The 21,638-nt window shown below is 42.4% G+C and overlaps 1 protein-coding gene across 3 annotated transcripts in view; it reads left to right on the top strand.

Annotated features, from left to right (window-relative positions):
- The window catches only part of SYT1 (synaptotagmin 1), a 533,799-nt gene extending 517,055 nt beyond the window's left edge, over window positions 1-16,744 (top strand). For all 3 annotated transcript variants that reach the window (XM_041739097.1, XM_041739098.1, XM_041739096.1), the window contains 2 exons: window positions 9,163-9,296; window positions 13,695-16,744. In XM_041739097.1, coding sequence (XP_041595031.1) covers window positions 9,163-9,296; window positions 13,695-13,901 — 341 coding nt within the window. In that variant the 3' untranslated portion in view covers window positions 13,902-16,744. The remainder of the gene's footprint in view (window positions 1-9,162; window positions 9,297-13,694) is intronic.
- The last annotated feature ends 4,894 nt before the right edge of the window (window positions 16,745-21,638 follow it).

Genomic DNA, 21,638 nt, shown 5'->3' with positions numbered 1-21,638 from the left:
AACACGGTAGTGGTGTGATCAAATATAGTTTTAACAATTATACGAATGGTGTGGAATTGAGGGTGAAATCACAAGAGAGATTGGATTTCTGATCTTGAGATGTGACAAGTTAGAAAGGGGGAACCAACCAGAGAGAAATATGAGGGTAAATTGGCAGGATGTGGTGGCTAACTCTCCACTGGGATTAGAGAAGAAGGAATCAGAGACAGCCCCAAGTTTTCTTTTTGGTCGAGGAGGCTGGAATCTCAGCACAAGAAGAAGCTTAAAGAGGAGGTAATGAGCTCAGTAGGTGACTGTCTAAAAGATAAGAGAAGAGCTAGGTGGTTCTGACCTTATAGCACAGCATTTAGGCTGCACTTATAAAATTTTCTCATGGCACAAAAGAGTTGAACAGAAAAACGAAGGGTGTAGATTTTACCTTTCTCCAACAACCTATAGATATTACCCCATCCCCAATGACAGGAACAAATCTCAAGGCTGAGGGCTTCCTTTTCCCTATTTCCTCACCTTAAGCAACATAAAGCAAGCAGATACTTCATACGCCCAAGTGTATCAACATTAGCTGGCCTCAGTATCCGGAAAGAAAACTCAATGAATCATAGTTTTGACTCACACTATCCGAGAGCCTTCGTAAAAAGTTTCCAATTAGAATTCCCAAGATTAAATTTTCAGCTGTGAAATTTCATCTACTGACTTCAGGAGGAGGAGAAAACTGTACAGGATGTTGAATTAGTTTCCCATCTCACAACTCGACTACCTCACCCGGGGGGTAATGAAAGAAGCCTTCCCTGTCTCTTTCATCTCATACATGATTAAATTCTTCATTAATGAACCAGTTGCTTAAAGTAGGTATGCTTCTTTCCAGAAATAAATCTGGCACGGGGGGCAGCTTGGTTTACTTCTGCAGCAAGCAGTGCAATGGTGGGCACCAAGTTAGCAAAGCTGGGAAAGAGTCTGAAACCTAGATGCTGACCTACATGTCAGCCCTTTCACAAAACTATAATAATAATTAAGAATTAATAATAATAGGCATTGGTCACGCATTTGAAGCATTTTCCACGTGATAACTCAATTTAATCTTCACAACTCTACAAACGAGGTCTCATCATTCTCAGCACTTTATGTTGACGGAAGTATGACACAAAAAGATTAAATAACTTGTCCAAGACCACACAGCTAGCAGCGGAGCCAAGATTCAAGTTAGTCTGGCTCCAGAGTTTGTACCTGTAACACTAACACTCACAATTGAGTCTCTAACACATCATAAAAGAGCAGCAGGTTCTAAGACCCTGGTGTGAATTCTTGGAGGGAAAAATCAGCCTTCAGGAGCCCCAGTCTCTTTACTGGGTTGGTTATAAGGATTAAAGGAGATGATATGATTTTTAAATATATATATATATATATATATGTACATATATATATATATATATATATATAATCTCAAAGCACTTTAGAAATATAAGGGAACGTTACTACATTAAACTTTGTGATGGATCTTACTTTAAAAATTATTCAAAGCTAATATTTCATTCATTTTCATTAACTTTATCATGGATTCTAAAACATCTGTACCTAGCTATTATCTTCTGATTGTATGCTCTAAGTTAACCTTTTTTTAATTGAAAAGACTTAAACTTTTTGAAGGTTTTTGCTTTGAAGAACAGAGTAATCATTCTTAGAAGTTTGGGAGAAAAATATGCCTTTTTCCCAAAAGATCACTTCCTAGACCTATTTAAATTTGAGTCTCATCCTCAAGCCTTCCTAGATAAACAAGAGAATCCTCTCTTCAACTTTGGTTGTTGTATTAGTTTTCTACTATTGCCATGATAAACTACGGCAAACTTCATTTTAAAAAACAACATATGGCTATTATCTCATAATTCTGTAAGTCATAGATCTGACACCGGTCTCACTGGGTTAATACCACGGTGTCAGTAGGGATGCATTCCTTTCTGGAGGCTCCAGGTGAGAATCCATTTCCTTGCCTTCTCCCGTCTTCTAGAGGCCACCTGCATTCCATGGCTTGTGCCCCTCCTCTATCTGCAAAGCCAGCAATGTAGTTCACCTCTGACCTCCTTCTATTGTCTCTCTGACCACAGCCAGGAAAGGCTCTCTGTTTTTAAGGACTCATGTGATTACTCTGGGCCCTTTTGGATAATCCAGGATAATCTTCTCATCTCAAAATCCTTAACCTTAATCACATTTGTAAAGTCTCTTTTGCCATATAAGGTAAAAATTCTCAAACTCTGAGGATTAGGATGCGGACATCTTTTGAGGGAGGTACTATGCTGCCCATCATAATGGTGAACTTTGGGAGCAAAAAAAGAAAAAGCCCCCAATTTCATATATTAAAAGGGCCTGTCAACATATAAAAGTTTGAAAGTGATATCATTACAGTGTCCTGAAAAACCTCTTAGTCATAACAGCTATTATGATAGAAAAGAGATAAAGTTCAGTTAGGCTGATTTTAGATGAAAAGAAAACCTGACAAGTAGTGAGTGAAGGATAGCAATGCCACATGAATAAGAAAATCAAATGACAGACCTCAAAATCATCCAAAATTAGACGATGAATCTACACTCATTTTACCTGCAGTTTATCATCAGGAATGAAGAACCTTCTTTCTGATGTCCGTGCATCCTTTTTTAGAACTACAAGCTTACAATCACATACTATTAGAGACTAAATAGACATCAGAAAACAAACTTTCCTTTCTATCAAAGTTAGAAAGTAAAAAGGCCCTACTCTTTTTTTTTTTAAGATAAATTAAAAAAGCAAAGTGTCCCAAGTCCTGCACATGTTTCAGTGGCACCAGAGTTTATCTAAATGGTGTTGAAGGAAGGTTTTCAGTATTTAGGTGATGATGAGTTCCAGGAATGCTTGTTTTGGGGGGCAGAATGAAGTGATACAGCCATAGAGATATGAAGTCCCTGAGGACAGCAGCCAAATTTTATAGCTGGCATATTTCTCCATGCCATTTACATTTTTACAAAACCTAATGGATATTTGGACGTCACACATGGTGTCCAGCAGTTGTACTCGGGAAAAGCAACAGCAGCATTAGCAAATCTCATTACAGCCTATTTTATCATTTCAGTAAAATTATGTCCTATTGTGTAATGACCAGAACTTCTAAGCTACCAAGAAACTGAAATGACAAGGATTTGCTTTTTGTTTTAGGGGAAACAGCCCCTAAAACAGAAGAAATTTAATTATAAACAGTCCTACTTTGCAGGAAAGGTGATCCTTATTATAAAAAAAATATGTGCATTCTTAAAGCACGGATGTGACTTGTAGTTAAGTGACTCATGGTTTCCATTTAAAAGACCCAGCCATATTTAGGGAGAGAGGAGCAAGGTCTAGATTCCAGAAGAAGTTACTAATGAGCTAATCAAGAGATTAGGGCCATCTCCAAAGCAACCAGGATTCAGGAAAAGACTTAGTGCAATGAAAGAGTGAGAGGACACAATCAAGCCAGGATGAATGACAATGGAGAAGACTGGAGAAGATGGAGAAGCAATCTAGGACTTCAGATGGTTAAATCAAGATGATCCTCAAATGTATCCACCTTGAATACATATCAGGCTTAGACAGTCAAGACTTATCCAGGCACAAAAGGTAATAAAGAATATGATCTCTAACAACCTACAGAACGTGAGAAAATAGTTTCAAATATATTAGATAAGAGCTAATATCCAAAATATTTAAGGAACTTATACATCTTAATAGCAAAATATTATCTGATCAAAAACAAACAGAGGATCTAAATAAACATTTTTTCAAGAGAAGACCTACAAATGGCCAACAGGTACCTGACAAGATGCTCAACTTTACTAATAATCATCAGGAAGCTGCAGGTCAAAACCATAATGAGATATCACCTCACACCTCTTAGAATGGCTATTATCAAAAGACAAGAGTTAACAAGGACTTGCTAGGATGTGGAGAAAAGGGAACCCTCCATGCACTGTTGGTGGGAATGTTAACTGGTACGGCCACTATGGAAAACAGCATGGAGTTTCCTTTAAAAAATTAAAAACAAAACTACCATATGATCCAAAAATCCTATTCCTGGGCATACACCTAAGGGAAATGAAATCACGATCTCAAAGAGAGACCTGCATCCCTATATTCATGGCAGCATTATTCACAATAGCCAAGATGTGGACACAACCTAAGTATCCACTTATGCATGAATGGATAAGGAAGATGTAGTAAGAATATATATAATATACACAGTTAATTTATATAAAAATAAAATGCTTGGGCAGCCTGGGTAGCTCAGAGGTTTAGTGCCACCTTCAGCCCAGGGTGTGATCCTGGAGACCCCGGAATCAAGTTCCATGTCGGGCTCCCTGCATACAGCCTGCTTCTCCCTCTGCCTGTGTCTCTAGCTCTCTGTCTGTTTCTCATGAATAAATAAATAAAATCTTTAAAAAATAAAAATAAATAAAATGCTCTAAATATTACTAATTCTAATTACTATTCTACATAATATTGTAAAACAAAAATGTAATATATATAGATTTAGAATATTATCCAGCCATTAAAAAAAAAAAAAAAAAGAAGGAAGTCCTGCCATTTGCAGCAACATGGATGGACCTTGAGGGCATTGTGCTAAGAAGTAAGTCAGACAGAGAAAGACAAATTCTGCTTTATCTCACTCACATGTAGAATCTATTTTTTTTTTTTTAATTCCACACTCATAGAAAAACAGAGAACAGGATGGTGGTGGTTGCCAAGCTAGGGGGTGAGGGAAACGAGGACATGTTGGCCCAAGGGTACACACTTGAAAGATGAGCACCTAGCATGTAGTATGGTAACTACGGTTGGCAACACTGTATCGTTCAACTGGAAGTCCCTAAAGAGAGTGGAACTTAAATGCTCTCCCTGCATACAAAAAAAAAAAAAAAATGCTGTAATTATGTGACAGATGTGCTAACTAAATGTATTGTGGTGATCACAAATGTATGTATATGAAATCATCACACTGCACACCTGAAGCTTACACGGTGTTACGTGTTACGTGTCAATTTTATCTCAACACAGTTGGCAGGGGAGGGCAAGACCTCTGGGTTACTGCCAGCCTTGATTACGATTAAGATGGAAATTCCGCCTGCAAAAGAAGTTGCTTGGATACCCGTATCAGATGAATCTGCAAAGACGAGAGCCCAACTCTGCCCATTTACGGTGATCCCACACCTACTCCTCTCTGAGCCCTCGGTCCCTCCTGGTCGGTATCATGCCATTATAGAATCGCTCTGAACCACTGTCAGCACTGGCAGATTCTGCTTATGAAAGTGACAGGTCAGCAGTGACCCCGTCCCCTTTGCTTCCTTCTCATTCCACAAACATGCAGAAGGACGTGCACCTTACGGCCCTCGTGGGTACTGTTCCTTTTGGCTAAGAGAAGGTGAAGGCGCACCCCACCTTCAAATGACCGGTTCCTTCCTGTCATTTGGTTCTTAGCTCAAGCCTGGCCCCCTCAAGGAGGACCTTGCTGAGCACCCTTCTCTTAAATGACCTTGTTCTCCCCAAGGCATTAATCACATTGCATCAGGACTCCTATCTGGATCTGAAATTATCCTGTTGGGTTTTTCATTTGCTTCCTCCAATGGCAGGTGCACAGGAATTCTCTTGTCATGTACTGTTAAATAAATATGTAGTCCTCATGCGTCCCTTGAGACAAGCTGTAATTTCGGCTGATAAAGTTCCAACACACGAACCTGGAAGGCATACACATTGCTTTATGGGTATTTAGTACCTGAGTATTCAGCCAGCGCCAAAAAGCAACTGGAGGCTGGACCACCTCTGTACACAAACACGGGGGTCTGGATGGAGGCGCCGGGGAACTGGAAGCAAACAAGTTCTCTGAACCCAAAGTCAGTTCTGGCTGCGCAGAGCAATATGGATCACAGATGGAAAAAACCACTTTCCCCGTTCATCTGCAATCACCTACAGTGGGTGGTTTAACTGACCAACTACTTAGTTGCGGGAGCCGGTTCTTCATCTCTAGGCTTGGTTTCTGCAAACACCCTTTCATCTGCAATCACCTACACTGGGTTGTTTAAGACCAACTACTTAGTGAGGGAGCCAGTTCCTTGTCTCCAGGCTTGGTTTCTGCAGATGTCCTTTCATCTGCAACCATCTACAGTGGGTTGTTTAACTGACCAACTACTTAGTTGCAGGAGCTGGTTCCTCGTCTCCAGGCTTGGTTTCTGCAGACCCCCTTTCATCTGCACCCTGAGCCCCTTGCGTGGACGCAGCCCCGAGTCAGAAGCCCCAAACCTCCCATCCCGAGTGTGCGGGCTCGGGGCCACATCAGGTGACCTCTCCTCGCGCGGAGACCTCGACCAGCCAGACCACGAGGCCCTAAGTTCATGCCACTTATTCACCCAACATAAATTGAAACGGCTCCAAGCACCCCTCAGTCTGTAACCAGGGGGCCCTGCAGACACAGTCTCTGTCCCTCGGGAATTAGGTTCTACGGCAGATGGGACGAGAAAGATCAAAACCACCTGTGCGGCCCCACGGGCGGCCCCAGGGAAGGTCACCTTGTCTGGTCCCAAGGCAGCATCCTCCCCGGCGGCGGCCTCTTCGGCTCTCGCGTGGTTTAGGACTCTCGCGTTGTTGGGGACTCTAGCAGGGGGGGTCTTGCCGGCTGCGAGATGACGGACGTGCACGCAGGAGGCAGGGCAGGAGAGTGAGGCACCTGCTGATGGGCCGGACGAGGGTGAGGGAGATGCGGGAGGGGGCGGGGACCGAGGCGGAAGAGCGATGACGACGGGGAGGCCCACGCGCAGCCGCAGGGGAGGACGCGGGTCACGTGGACGCCCCGGAGCGGGAGGCGGATGGTGAGGAGCAGGCCGCCATGACCGGAGTCTCCTAGACGGTCAAGGTCGGGGCACAGGAAGAGACCACAGGCGCTCCGCCCGCACAGCCCGCACCTAGACGCGATGGCGGCACAGGGACGGAGAAGAGAGACGCGGTTCCCGAAGCCTGCCGCGGTCCTGCAGGAAGGAGGCTGTGCCCCCGGGGCCTGCTGACGTGTGCGCGTGCTCACCAGTGACGTCAGCGCTTGAGACTCTCGGCTAGAGCAGCAGCCCTCGGGCCGCCTGACCAGCCCTGACGCGGCCTGGGCCGTGACCACGTGTGTGACCATCTGGACGGGGCGGCCCGCCCGGCGGTTAGAGCCGCCTTGACCCAGGGCGTGACCCCGGGTCTAGGAATAGAGACCCGCGTCGGACCCCTGCGTGCGTGGGGCCTGCTTCTCCCTCTGCCTGGGTCTCTCCCTCTCTCTGTCTCTATCTCTCTCTCTCTGTCTCTCATGAATAAATAAAAACTTAAAAAAAAAAAAAAAACCTCAGAGGGGAAAACAACACTCGTACACACACACTCAACACTCTTACTCTGAGACTTACGGTAACATTTTTTTTTCGTTTGCACTTAGCTGTCCTATCAACAGCTGGCTTCTACGAGATGGTTCAAGAGGCCAAAGATAAAAAGATCTTTTTTCCTTTTTTTTTTTTTTTTTTGTTTTGTTTTGTTTTTTTGGTCTATGAAGTTGCTTTCGGCCTGTTTGGCCTGTTTGATGTACGTGTAGACAATGCTGCTGAAAATAAACCGGGATTTTGTTGTACTGAGAAAACTACAAACCAGAAAAGGTTGTCATCTAAACATATGGGGGCCTTAATCAAGGTTATCTGTGGAGTTTCCCCAAGCTTTACACATACTGAAAGGGAGGAAAGACAGTTTGGAAGGCTTAGCACTGATTATTTTAGGGGAGTAAAATCCTGCATGATTTTTCGATTTTTTTTCCCCTGCTTTTGATTATCATCGTTTTCTGATGTTTATTTTTTTTTCCCTGTAATGAGTATGCATTACATATGAACCAGACGAATATTTAAGAAAACAGATTTTACTGTCAAACCTGGGTGTGGGTTCTTAGTAACCTGAAGGTACACCGTTCATTCCTCAGTAATGAGAACCCTGTGGGAATCATCTTACCCCTCCATTGATTTGCTTATTACTTTACCTTTACATAATGAGGCTTTGGGGAAATTGCTAAGAGGATCCCACTCCTTTTCTCCTTAACTCTCTGTGCACTGACTTACTCTCTACCTTGGAATGATCAGGTCCTGGATCAATAGATCTCTCTGGCTCTTTCTGCCCACACCCCACCCCATCACTGCGTGTGCAAAACACACACACACAAAGATGGCCTCTAAATCTCTGTTTAAATGTTACCTCCAGAGAGAGGGCTTACCTGAGCAATCTAAGTATAAGAATTCCAGGGGATCCCTGGGTGGCTCAGGGGTTTAGTGCCTGCCTTCAGCCCAGGGTGTGATCCTGGAGTCCTGGGATCAAGTCCCACATCGGGCTACCTGCATGGAGCCTGCTTCTCTCTCTCTCTTTTTCTCTCATGAATAAAAAAAAAAAAAAAAAAGAATTGCACTGCTACCTTAGGCTCACCATACTACCCCTGCTATTCTCAATCCTCTATTCTTGCTCTGTTCTTCTAGAGCACTCTTGTCAACTTGTAATTTCATATGTATTTCATTTCTTTGTGATCCTGCTGTCTATCCCCCCTCCCCAAGTCAGAAGTTCCATCGTGAAAACAGCAATGATCTGTTTTGTTCGAGGCTGTATCCCTAGGGCCCAGCTAATATTGAGTAAATGAATAAATGAATGCATGAAGTGGCTCCTTTGCCTTTTCTCTATCAAGAGCTATTCCCGTGCAGTGGTATGCTACAACTAGTACTTTCCAGCTCATAAGAGCCAATTGTTAATATCTCAGGGATTTAGTAAGCTTGTTATTAAACTATTTAGTAGCTTGAAATTAGCCATGCTAAAAGTATTTCTGCAATGAACATTGGCAAATGTTACATGTTGAGACTTTTCCCCCCAAATTGCCGGTTTATTAGCACACTACAGCTCTCATCCCTTAAATCCAGCTATAAATGCTGAGATATTGTGGCAAAAAGTCTGGCCCATAGGTTACATAAAATCTTTCAATAAAGAATGCTGAAAACTTTTAAAAATATTAAATATGTGCTATAAAATGATTTCCTTGTTGGGAATACTCAAGTTTTTTTTAAAAAGCTAGATTATAATCCAAATTTGTATCTCTGATCTCCTGAAGTTATTGTTTCTGTTTTTCAGATCCCTATGTGAAGATCCATCTGATGCAGAATGGCAAGAGGCTGAAGAAGAAAAAGACAACAATTAAAAAGAACACACTTAACCCCTACTACAATGAGTCATTCAGCTTTGAAGTACCCTTTGAGCAAATCCAGGTAATGTCAAACATAATTTTGTCTTCCCATTCAATTTTATTTCTTCAGACCACAGAAGTTAAAGACACAGACCTTGTAAATGATCAGCACACATGCCTTCATTAGAGTTGCCATTCTTATTCCCATGCACACTTGACAATCGAGCTACATCAAGAAGGAAATGATGAAATACATAGCCTAGGATGTGCTGACTCATCAGCCAAAAACAGCTGGCATTCTGTTGAGCAGAAATAAAGTAGGAAAACAACTCTGCTAACTCAAAAAGTACTATAAAGGTTAAAAGGCCAAGTGAAAAATGAGCTTTCACTATTTATTCCCAGGCCACAGTATGGAGTTCTCCTTATCACAGTTTTATAATAAATAAATAAATAAATAAATAAATAAATAAATAAATAAATAAATAAATAAATAAATAAATAAATAAAATAGAGATACAGAAAATATTTTGGTTGATGCTAAATATGCAGCATGTTTAATCTTTCATTATTAAGAGGTGATTAACAATATAAAAATCAGACTAAGTTGTATTTTTAGTTGTTTAAATTTAGTTTCCTATTTCTGAGTCGGAACGGATGGATATTTTTGTAAAGATGAAATCTTAGTCTGATAGATAATAATTGTCATGAAAGGGAGTAATCTTTTAAAGGAATCTGTGGATAACATGTTCAAAACAGGATGCTCCATGTACCCACAACAGTATATGATATTATTTAGCAATTTTTAAATAATAGTAGTTTCTCTTACCTTCTATCCATAGTAAGACTATTAGAATTCAAAGTTCACATCCAATAACTATCAACTATTTCTTACTAGTCCTTAATGGACATTGGATATTAGAAAGCCAAATGTCTTAAAGCAACACTATTTTTACATTTTATTAAATAATTGATATGGACCTATCTTTTCAGTCCTATAAAAGTTTGCCCACAACAAGAAGGAGAAATGAAGGGTAGACATCAAAACTACCCCATGGAAATTTCTAAAGGTTCAGAATATAAAAAATCAGCAAATATTCTTCAGTTGCATATTTTTACTTTTAATCTGTAATCTAATTTAGGATACAGTAATACAATATCTTATGAACAAATCATACTTTTATTCCATGAAGAAAGCTAATATAATAGCTACATTTATTGTATATTATGTGCCTAGGCCCAATTTAAGCACTTTGCATACATAATCTCTTTGAGTCTTTACAATAACCTTATGAGAGAGGTTATTATCCCTATTTTATAAGGAAACCCAGGCTTAGAATTTCCTCACATATAAAATAGGAATAATAGAATCCACATCAAAGAGATTATGCATATAAAAACTCTTGGAACAGAGAACACTCAGTAAATGGTTCCATCACTATTATTCGCAGTGCTAATTTTTTTCTGTTTTCCAAATTAACATTTTATTAGAAAATATGTCTAACAATACAATTTAAACAATATATAAATCACTGCTGTCTACTAGAACTCTCTGTGAGAATGGAAATGTTTTATCATCTCTGTGGTCCAATACAGTAGTCACCAACCACAAGTAAGTAATGAGCACCTCGGCTACTATTGTGATCAATGAACTTTATTAATTTTAATTTACTTAAATTTAAAAAGCTACATGTGACCAGACTACTGTATTATGTAGGACAGTTCTTGAAAAATTACCAGTAATCTCATTATCCTCACATCGGTTCATGGTCTTTATATAACCTTTCTTGTATACATTTTCACATGGTAGCAAATTGCACACACTTGTTTACTTTCAACAGTTGTTATATAAGTAAATGACATTGCAGAGGACACCGATTTTCTGTTCCCAGTCACTTGTTTACTGGCCTGAACCAGTGAGGTCCTGCTTTGGACCCACTGGCAAACCCCTAAGACATCCAATAGTCTCCAATTTATTTTGCAATAGATAAGAGTTCAGTGAACTCTTTCCTTAAGTTCTAAGAACGTACTCCTATCAAAACTAAAACCTCCTAAAGTTTTGTTTTTTAATATTGTAAAATAATATAAGACAGGATATTGTGATGAAAAATCCTATTGTAGGGATCCCTGGGTGGCACAGTGGTTTAGCGCCTGCCTTTGGCCCAAGGCACGATCCTGGAGACCTGGGATTGAATCCCACGTCGGGCTCCTGGTACATGGAGCCTGCTTCTCCCTCTGCCTCTCTCTGTGTGACTATCATAAATAAATAAAAATTTAAAAAAAAAAAGAAAGAAAAATCCTATTGTAAACTTTCTTTGAGCTGTAATTCTACAACTATTAAAAAAAAAGTAAATGTTCTTTTTCAGCTATAATTTGCAGCAAATGTCAATATATTAAAAATGAAAAGGGGCGCCTGGGTGGCTAGTTGCTTAAGTGTCTGACTAGGTCTCAGGTCCTGATCTCCCTGGAGGTTGTGGGGGGCAGGTCATGGCATCAGGCTCCCTGCCCAGTGGGCAGTCTGTGTCTCCCCCCCCTTGGCCCCTCCCCCTGGCACTTGCACATGCTCTCTCTCTCAAATAAAATATTCTTTAAAATGAGACACGTTAAAAATAAGACATATTGTGGACTTTCTGGAGCAGCATATAGAAGATTTAATTTCTAGCAGGACAGAGACAACCTGAACCCATCAGAGTACGTCAGGCATGGAAATAATGAGCGCATCTTTGACTTTGTCCCTCCTCCTCCTATGCTTGTCAGTTTGATCTTTCTCTCTCTCTCTCTCTCTTTAGTTTTCCCCAGGAGACTGCCTTCTTACTTTTCCTAGAGAAACAAACAAGCATATTTATATGTTAAATAGAGGTCTGGGTTTCCTTTATTCTGAAGATATAAGATTTTCTGCTTTCTATCTATCTCTATCCCTACAAAATATATTTTGAGTAAAATATGCTGATTTCCAAAAGTACATATAACTCATCCCCCCCCCCCAAAAAAATGTATAGATAAACTACATTTGCAGCTGGAAAAATTAATCCAGGGCCTTCAGAAGGATATTCTGTCTTGAGTACTGTTAATCAGTACATTCTTAGATGAAATAGTTGAAGCCCACTCCAACCATTTGCTCCAACCTCCTAAAACCCCGTTACCTTCGTGCATAGTGTCTCTAATGCTCCTACCGCCCATGCCCTGCAATGTGATTTCATCCTGATGAATTTGCTTGGGAAAAGTTCTGAGAATTTTTCAGAGAACCAAAGTGATTCTGTTCTCTATTCCAAATACCCTCCAGTGGATAAATGATGCCCTTGATAATGGAATCAATCCACGGCGGCACAAGGGAAGATGGAATTTGTTTCCTTTACTGCCAGTGGGTTGCATTTTACATTCTAAGTTCCACTTTCAAAAGTGGTCATTTTCTCTGATGTGAAGATGTACATAGGTGCCATCTCTTAGCACATTGGTACAATAATGCAGTCCTCAGAGTACAAAGTCCAGAAAAGGGCCATAACTCAGCAGGAGCTTCAGTTGGCCCTGGCTTCCAGCATTACATTTTCTGTTCCTTTTAACTCTGGCCACAAATGTTGTGCATTCTACTTTATTCTAAATTCTTCCTTTATCTCTGCACTCAGTTTCCAGATTAAAGCCATCACATATTTTGACTAAGCAAACCCATTACTTAGGAAGCAGAACTAAAATGTGCTTTTTAAAAAGTGTGTGTTTTATATCGTAATGGCATGGGTTTGCTTTCATCAATTCAGGCAGTTTAAAAAAGTAAGTTATTAAATAAACTCTCACAGTGTAATGGAATAACTGAAGTAAATCTTGTGCGGCCAGAAGGTTATTTCCATTTGAGATCAATGCTGGATACCCAACAGTTACTCAGCAAATGTTTATCGAGGAAATGTATAAATGGGGAAATTATCTTTAGTTATTACTTTTTTTTAAATACTTTCACTGTATGGTCACATTTAATACTCAACAATAATCATGTAATTATTGTACCGAACACCAATGCCAGAAATCTTGCTGATGAGACAGTTGTAACAAACGGACTTAGAGGTGGACGCAGTTGACAAAGACAGAATGGCATGGTGGGTTACAGCCATCAGGAAAACCAAACCACTCATTCCTTAGATGACCCCAGGCAGGATACTTCACAGCATCTTATTTGTGGAATGGCAATATTAATAAGGTCTATTGTGAGAAGTAACCGAATAGCTCGTGCAAAAGACCTAGAATTATGCAAAATACCTGACAAAATCTAACATTTATTCAGTATTTTGAAGAAGCTGAAGGAGGTGATGATGGTGATGTCATAATGGCGAAATAGGGATAGGACCAGGGTTTTCATATTCAAGTCACTTTCGGTCTTGGCCTGGTGTTTTGAGATGGGTTCTTATTTCCAGTCACTTAGGTCTCAAGGCAGCTTTGTAACAGGGCTTTATCTGTGGGGTTGGATGATTAATGTTTCTTTTGTGTCCTCTTTCAGAAAGTGCAAGTGGTGGTAACTGTTTTGGACTATGACAAGATTGGCAAGAACGATGCCATCGGCAAAGTCTTTGTGGGCTACAATAGCACCGGGGCGGAGCTGCGACACTGGTCAGACATGCTGGCCAACCCCAGGCGACCCATCGCCCAGTGGCACACCCTACAGGTAGAGGAGGAAGTTGACGCCATGCTGGCGGTCAAGAAGTAAAGGAGAGAAGCCTTTCTGCGTTTGCCCACATAGTGCTCTTTAGCCAGTATCTGTAAATACCTCAGTAATATGGGTCCTTTCATTTTATCCAGCCATGCATTCCTAACACAATCCAGTGGTACTTCAAATCCTGTTTTAATTTGCACAAATTTAAATGTAGAGAGCCCCTAAGCCCTTCATCATGCCACTGCCCTCCAAATCTACTCTTCTTTTAAGCAATATGATGTGTAGATAGAGCATGACTGAAATTATTTATTGTATCACACCGTTGTATATACCAGTATGCTAAAGATTTATTTCTAGTTTGTGTATTTGTATGTTGTAAGCGTTTCCTAATCTGTGTATATCTAGATGTTTTTAATAAGATGTTCTATTTTAAATTATGTAAATTGACTGAGATATAGGAGAGCCGATAATATATTATATGGTAAATATAGTATTGTCTGCATTCCAGCAAAAATATCAACCTGTAAGGCACTAGTACAGTGAAACTGACATCTTAAAGGACAACTTAAACCTGAGCTTTCTATTGATCATTTGAGTACCAAGATACACTCACGCCACATATTTGGTGGGTGAATCCAATTTTGTAGAATTTCTTCACAGGCAAATTAGCATGATCTGAGCAGCATCCAGACTGACCTCCAGGAAGCATAGCCACAAACTAGAACAGCGTCTGTCTGTACGTATATCTACAAAGCTAAAACCAGGGCTTCACTCTGACATTAGAGGAAGCAACTAACAGGAGTCAGTGATTTCACATTACTGCATATAGAGTAACAACGTGATGGTGTTCGTGTGCGTGTGTGCGTGTGCATGGGTGTGTGTGTGTGGGTGCATTTGTTCAGGGATGGGGCGGGTGGGAAGAAGCTGAGGGCAGAAGTCAGCATTTCTGAAATATTGCCTGACTATTTAAAAAGAAAAAAAAAAGTAGCTCTCCGTTATCACCTTTATACAAATATGCATCCTGCGAATTCTGTTCCGGATTTCATACCTATAATAATTCCAAAAGGTTTGCACATTAGACTTTGTAACGAAATATTTTATTACACAAAACCATATTAGAAGGAATGCAGAATATTTTTAACACAGCAATCTGTGCTTATTACACAAAAGTACTTTGTGGTAAACAGTATTGTAATCCCATCAGAAGATGAAGAAACAAACAATTAGCCATAGTTCTGAATGCACTTCGATTAAGCCAAAACAGACAGCTAGTGATCTTTTTATATGCTCTTTTTACTTCAATGAGTTTTAATTTGTCCTTTAAAAAACAAAGGTGAAACAAATACCAAGAACAAGTTCTAGCAAACTGAAGCAACCTCTTATGTACACTAGATGCTTGATTTAGGAGGAGTTTTTAAATGTTTTCAATGTCATTATGTAGTAAATGGCACTATTATGAAGCTACTAGTCATTCCATAAGAGTCTTCAAGGACTGCTCTGTGTAACACTGTGACTGCCGTGTGTGCTTAGACACGTAGTTTCCTCAGTGGATAGCACTCAATTTATTCCGTAGTGATGTTGTAACAATACTGCCATTCCCTTCTACTGCACTGCCCAAGGTGTGTGTAGCACAAACAGTTCTCATTACAAAGGACCAATTCAGAACTGAGAAGCTATGCATAGGACAAGAAAGATACATAGGCTGGGGTGGGACACACAGCATTTTGTCAAGCACTGTGCAATATTCCATACTTTTTCCCCACTATGCTAGACAACCCCTCTGTGGAAGGGCAGCCCGTTATCTCACGCCGCCTCCGCTGGCTTCTGGGGCCCCTTTGAATGCCTAGGCCATAGTCGGCGGCGAGGCCCTGAGTGAGGGTTCATCCCCACGGCCACCAAAACAGAACGGAGGGGAAGCAGGCGTCAGCCTGGCGTTCAGACGTTAGGGTATCAGGCCACGTTCTTTAAGAACTACAGAGAGCTCCAAAAGGGCTGACGGGAGGCTTCCCACATGGGGTTGGCTGTTTCCCGGTAAAACTAGAATTCCCCGTCATTATTCTTTTCTCATCAAAGAAGAGGCAAGCCTTTGGCCTTCCGGCCCCGTCACGGCCATCTCGTCGGGGCTGGGACAGACGCCTCTCCCTCTTCTGTGGATGGTCCATCCTTTCTTAAAAACCCCAGATAACGGAAGACGCACAAGTCATGATGTGAGATTAAATATCAGTTTGAGCAGAAGAGTCCAATGACAGTCTTCCCAGTCGCAAAGACCAAACCCAACGGAAGGGAGGGAGTAGGCCAACTTGTAAATGTTCCTTCGGCATCACAAACTGACATTTAATTTCACCATATTCAGCTTCCAGTTGTTCACGCTGAGCCACCACTAAGGCAAGCAGGTTCGAGCCGCCGAATACCCATTAGTTCTCGCATTAAACTACTACTAATGCATTCTCTTGCAACACTGCCAGACATGGGACTGTCACCACGGAGTTAGCGGGGACCGTGCCATGTCTCACACGTCAGTGACCGAACCTGCTTGAAGACCAAGACTCATCCTCAGATACGCCACGTGTACCTTTCTGACAAAGCGGTGTCGAGTATTAGAAGCTGATGCTCTAGAAAGATCCTAGTTGCCTTTGTGTATATTTACTGCCTGCTTGAGTGTTTCTATGTGTGGGTTTCCTCTGTACCTTGTAGAAACGTTGGGGTGTTCTCCTCTGCCATATGGCTCGTGGCCCGCGAGCCAACTACTTTAGCTGTATTTACCTTCATTTTTGATGAGGTGGTTCCAATTTTGTTTCACTTTGTGTAGTGACCCCACAGTAGTTTTCTGATTGTTGTTAAAAAAAATGACTTAACATATTACATGGATATTCAATAAAAATGTTTTATTTCCTGTTGATGCTGCTGCCTCTCGGCTCTTTCTCTCTCATACAACCCCAACCTTTCTTGCTCTACCCAACAGGTGTCCCCCGGGGTTTGTATTCTACAGCCCGAGTCACGCAACCTCTCCAAAATGGGACTGAAAAATAAGATTTTTTTCTTGAATTTTGTTCTCAGGGGGACAGCATGACACACAAAATTCCCTGCCTACTGCGACGACTGGGTAAAACACGTAGACATCTTTCCTCCACCACATTCGACACTGGTTAGTGCCTACTGTATACCATGCTCTTACCGAGTGCCTACTGTATACCATGTTCTTACCGGATACTGGAGAGCCAACAAATGATGTAACAAGGTACCCCTGGCCCCAAGGAGCCCGCAGGCCTTGACAGACACGTAAGCATACGGTCACAGTGTGTAGTGATAGCGCCCGGAGTCTCTGAGAACTTCTCTAGGCCAATCACCATGGATGCCAGGCTGTGTCACCATGACCCCCCTTCGGCCCTGAGGCAACTCCGCCTGCAGCTGCTGGAAGCATTGCTTGGTGGTAGCTCCCAGCTGTGTCCCTCCGCCCTGTGCTGAGGAAGCTGGCTGCCTAAGGCCCCGCATCCTCCCGGGCCACGTTCCATGCCCTCACAGGATCTCTCTGAAGCGCTATCTCAGTTTCCAGCCCCAAGGGCAAGTTGAGAAGGCGATTGCAACTGCAGCACCTCCCCCCCCCCTCCATTCTCCTCGCTCCCTTACAGGTGTGGTTCCCTACAGCGCTTCTCCATAAAAGCCCTTCATCTCCGAATCTGTATCCCGAGGATCTCAGCCTGTATAATAAATACATCGTTTGGGGGAGGAGAGAGCAAGAAAAGTCTTAGAGGTTAAGTCCTAAAGGAACTGGTAGGAGGCATCCAAGTCAGAGTGAGCAAGGCTGTGACAAAATGTATCCCATTATCAAGGCTGGACACACTCTACTCCCTACAGCCAGCTTTTATTAGGCACTGCCAAAAAAGGGTAGGGCCTGAGCCAAAGCTGCTCAGACAGTCAGCAGAAAGGCCACTTAATTATGTACACCCTGAGGAAGTCGTTGACAGAGCTCTAAATGTAAGTTGAGAAAAAAGAAATTCAAGGCTCACTAGGGGTTGGGTGCAAAAACAAAACAAAAAAGAAATCGGTATTAAATATATGCATTTAGCTTTCAATAGTGAGCATTTTGTTTTTCTTAAATAGCTCTCAAAATTAGGCACAAAACTAAAGAATATTTCTTAATGAATTACGAGGGAAAAAAAATCACCCAAACCTTTGTCCATGTCTGTTTTCCTAAAAAGGTTCTTAGGTCTAAGATACATACATACACTTAGGATATTTATTAGGTGTTTTAGTCAGGACAGCAAAACTATCCCAGTTATTTCAAAAAGGGAATTTAAGAAATTGGCCACATAGCAAGGGCTAAGAAAGTCAAGTACAGACTGTGGGTTAACCCAGAGATGAATAGATGCCACCTATAATTGTATGTTAGGGCTGTCCTAACAAAATACCACAGACCTGGTGGCCCAAACAACACAAATGTATTTTTCTTACAGTTCTGGAAGTCAGCAGTCCTAGATCAAGGTGTTGGCAGGTTTGGTTTCTCCTGAAGCCTCTCTCTCTGGCTTGTGGATGGAGCATCTGTGTCCCAACCTCCCCTTCTTATAAGAACACGACTCCTATTGGATCAGGGTCCACCCTAATGACCTCATTTTAACTTAACTACCCCTTTAAGAACCCTATCTCTAAATAAACTCTCCTTCTGAGGTACTGGGTTAGGACTTCAATATATGAATCCGGGGTGAGGGTGGAACATGGCGAAACCCAATTCAGCTGGTAAACACCACCTGCAAGCTGGGTGAATGAAATGGAGGAGCACCTGGGTGGCTCAGGCACCCGACTTCGGCTCAGGTCGTGACCTCGGGGTCCTGGGGCCCAGCCCCAAGTAGACTCCTTGCTCAGTGGAGAGTAGCAGGTGTCTGCTTGTCCCCTCTGCCCACCCCATCCCCTGCTTGTGCTCTGTCTCTCTCTCTCTCTCTCAAGTAAATAAATAAAAGCTTAAAAAAAAAAAAAAAAAGGAAAAGAAAAGAAAATGGAGAAGATAGTGTTACTGTTGGCCAGACGCTGAAGGAGGGGCTAGAAGCTGGGTGAGGTATGAGGGAGCCCTTTTTTTCTGGGCCCACCAAAGGGCATGGAGGGCTGGTGCTGGCACCCACAAAGAGGCCTCCCACTGGAGGGCCTGGGAGTGCCCCAGATGCAGATCCAGCATCAGCCCGTGATGGCTGGAGGAAAGCCAACAGAAGCTAGCAGCACCAAGAGGATTTTTTTTCTCCTCCCCTCTCCTCCTGCCTTCCAATTCAACGGGCCTTCCCACTGAGAAAACCTAACCAGACTCAGCTGGAAAGGAAGTTTAGAGAATAGTCGGCGGGGTCTCGGAGCCCCCAGTCTCAGAGCAGAGCACAGAAAGGTGGGAATGAGGATGGAGAACAAGCAGGCAAACAACCAATATGTTAAATGTCTTCGTCGCTTCCCGCTAAAGGAGCAACAGGACCATAGACAGTGCTTTAAGCAACACATTTATTGCTCAGAATTCTGGAAGATGAGAAGTCCAAGACCAAAGCACCAGCAGATTCAGTGCCCGTTGGGAGACCATCATCTGGCTGTGTCTCACCAGAGACAGGCTCTCAGGGTCTCTTTTAGCAGGGCACTAATCCCATGCATGGGGCCTCCCCCCTCCTGACCTAATCACCTCCCAAAGGCCCCACTTCCTAATACAATGGCAATGATGATTAGGATTTCCATGTAAGAATTCGGTGTGTGTGTGTGTTGGGGGGGGGGGGCGGTTAGGGGAGTTGGGGTTGGGGGGTGGGACCCAAACATTCAGTCCATTTCATTAGGAAAGCTTGGGATGCCTGGGTGGCTCAGGGGTTGAGCATCTGCCTTCAGCCCAGGGCGTGGTCCCAGGGTCCAGGGATCGAGTCCCACGTCGGGCTCCCTGCATGGAGCCTGCTTCTCCCTCTGCATGTCTCTCTCTCTCTCTCTCTCTATGTCTCTCATGAATAAATAAATAAAATTTTTTTTAAAAAAATTAGGAAACCTTTTAGCAGCAGCATAGACTTTCTAAATGCTCTCATTTCCTCCTTGGAGGATTCAGGGGTTCCTATCTGAGCCACACAAGTCACCCCGCCCCTGATGAAACAGCTGTATAGGAATCACACTCTTATTCAATTTATGTGGAGAGTTTACTATTACAGATTTGAAAATTCCAACCATGATTACTGTTAACCCCAGCCTGCAAAACATCTTTATTATCGATGCACGGGACTCTTTGATGTTCAGCAAGTGATTTAAGCTGCACACAAATTTTTACAGTAAAACAGTCAGACGGTGACTTTGGAATAAGAAGGTAAAAGAGCAGGAAAATAAAAATGAGAAATAGCCTGATACTAAGGGTACAAAGAAATTTTCCAAAGCATCCAGAATAATAATTACGTAGGAGTAACCATCAAGAAGGAGCAGTAATAAAAACACCATGCAAACCTGCTGCTGATTTGTGTGATCCAAGTTCCAAGGCTGGCTCTAAGCTACTTGCATTTTTAAAATCTGCATTTCAAAAAATAAAAAATAAAAATAAAATAAAATCTGCATTTCAGACATATTGATTTTTTTACCCTCCCCCACCAATACGCCTCCCTAAAGTTCCCACACTCATCCCTTTTCTTTGACAGTAACGCTTATCCTGCCAGCAGGGCTTTTTCTCTTGTGCAAAATGTATTTGCTGCTGGCCCAGTGCACACGGGTTTAAAAGCGTTTTGTAGCAAACAACTCACTTCCTCCTCGGCTGCCCACTTTGCCCGTCACCTTCTCCCTCCCGACTGGGATGCAGCCAAGTGTTGACATCTCTTAATAGGCAGGATTGTTTGTGGAAGGAATCCAATTTAATTGGATTGAAGAAAAGACAGAGGGAAGGAAGAAATGGGGAGACGAAGAGAGGGAGAGACGGAGAGAGCACCTCCTGGATGTCTAACCAGGAGAGTGTGATCACGTTCCAGAACAGCCCACATCAAGGGCTTCAAACCCTGTTATCATCCCCATTCATTCTCTCCGTCCTCCTACCTCCAGCTCTACTGTCCTCAGACCGACTTCATTATCAAGCTCCAGGGTCACCATGTGGCAGCACAGATGGCCCCCAGCAGCTCCAAGCCTGTAGTCTTCCGGCTTGGCATGCTTGCAGACAGTGCTACTTGCACAATTATATCACCCAAACTCCCAGACCTGACATATATGCTTAGGTCACAAGTCCTTCTTCGAACGATCACTTTGGCTAAACTCAGGGTATGTCCCCAGCCCTAGAGCCACATGGCATAAGGACAGCTCCTCAAGGGGAAATGGCAATGGCACTACCAAGGAAGAAAAGTGGATACTGAGCAGACCAGGACAACAGGTGTCTACCCTTGGCAGCTGCCACACCTCCATCTGAAGAGGAGGGACACTGAAGGCATCAACTCAGGCTACAGCCACAGCCTGGTCACTCTTCCCTATAACCAAAACCAACTATTGGAGGGGCACTTGGGTGGCTCAGTCGGTAAGCATCCAACTCTTGATCTCAGCTCAGGGCTTGATCCCAGGGTCGGGAGTTTGAGAGCTGGGCTCCAGGCTGGGCATGGAAACTACTTACAAGACAACAGCGACAAAAACACGGTTGGAAAGAAAATTTCACAAGTATGCAACACTTTTCAATTACCTGAAAACACCTATTCATCTGGCTATTTATTGTCAGGAAAACCTGACAATATAAAACAATATAAACAATATTAATATAAACAATATAAACCTATATAAAAAGGCTGCTATATATCCTAAGCAGCCTTTTATCAAAAGCATTGAGACATT

The sequence above is a fragment of the Vulpes lagopus genome, chromosome 23, assembly GCF_018345385.1.
Source record: "Vulpes lagopus strain Blue_001 chromosome 23, ASM1834538v1, whole genome shotgun sequence".
NCBI lineage: Eukaryota > Metazoa > Chordata > Mammalia > Carnivora > Canidae > Vulpes > Vulpes lagopus.
Note: the sequence above shows the minus strand (reverse complement) of the source record. Positions and strands in the feature narration are given on the sequence as shown.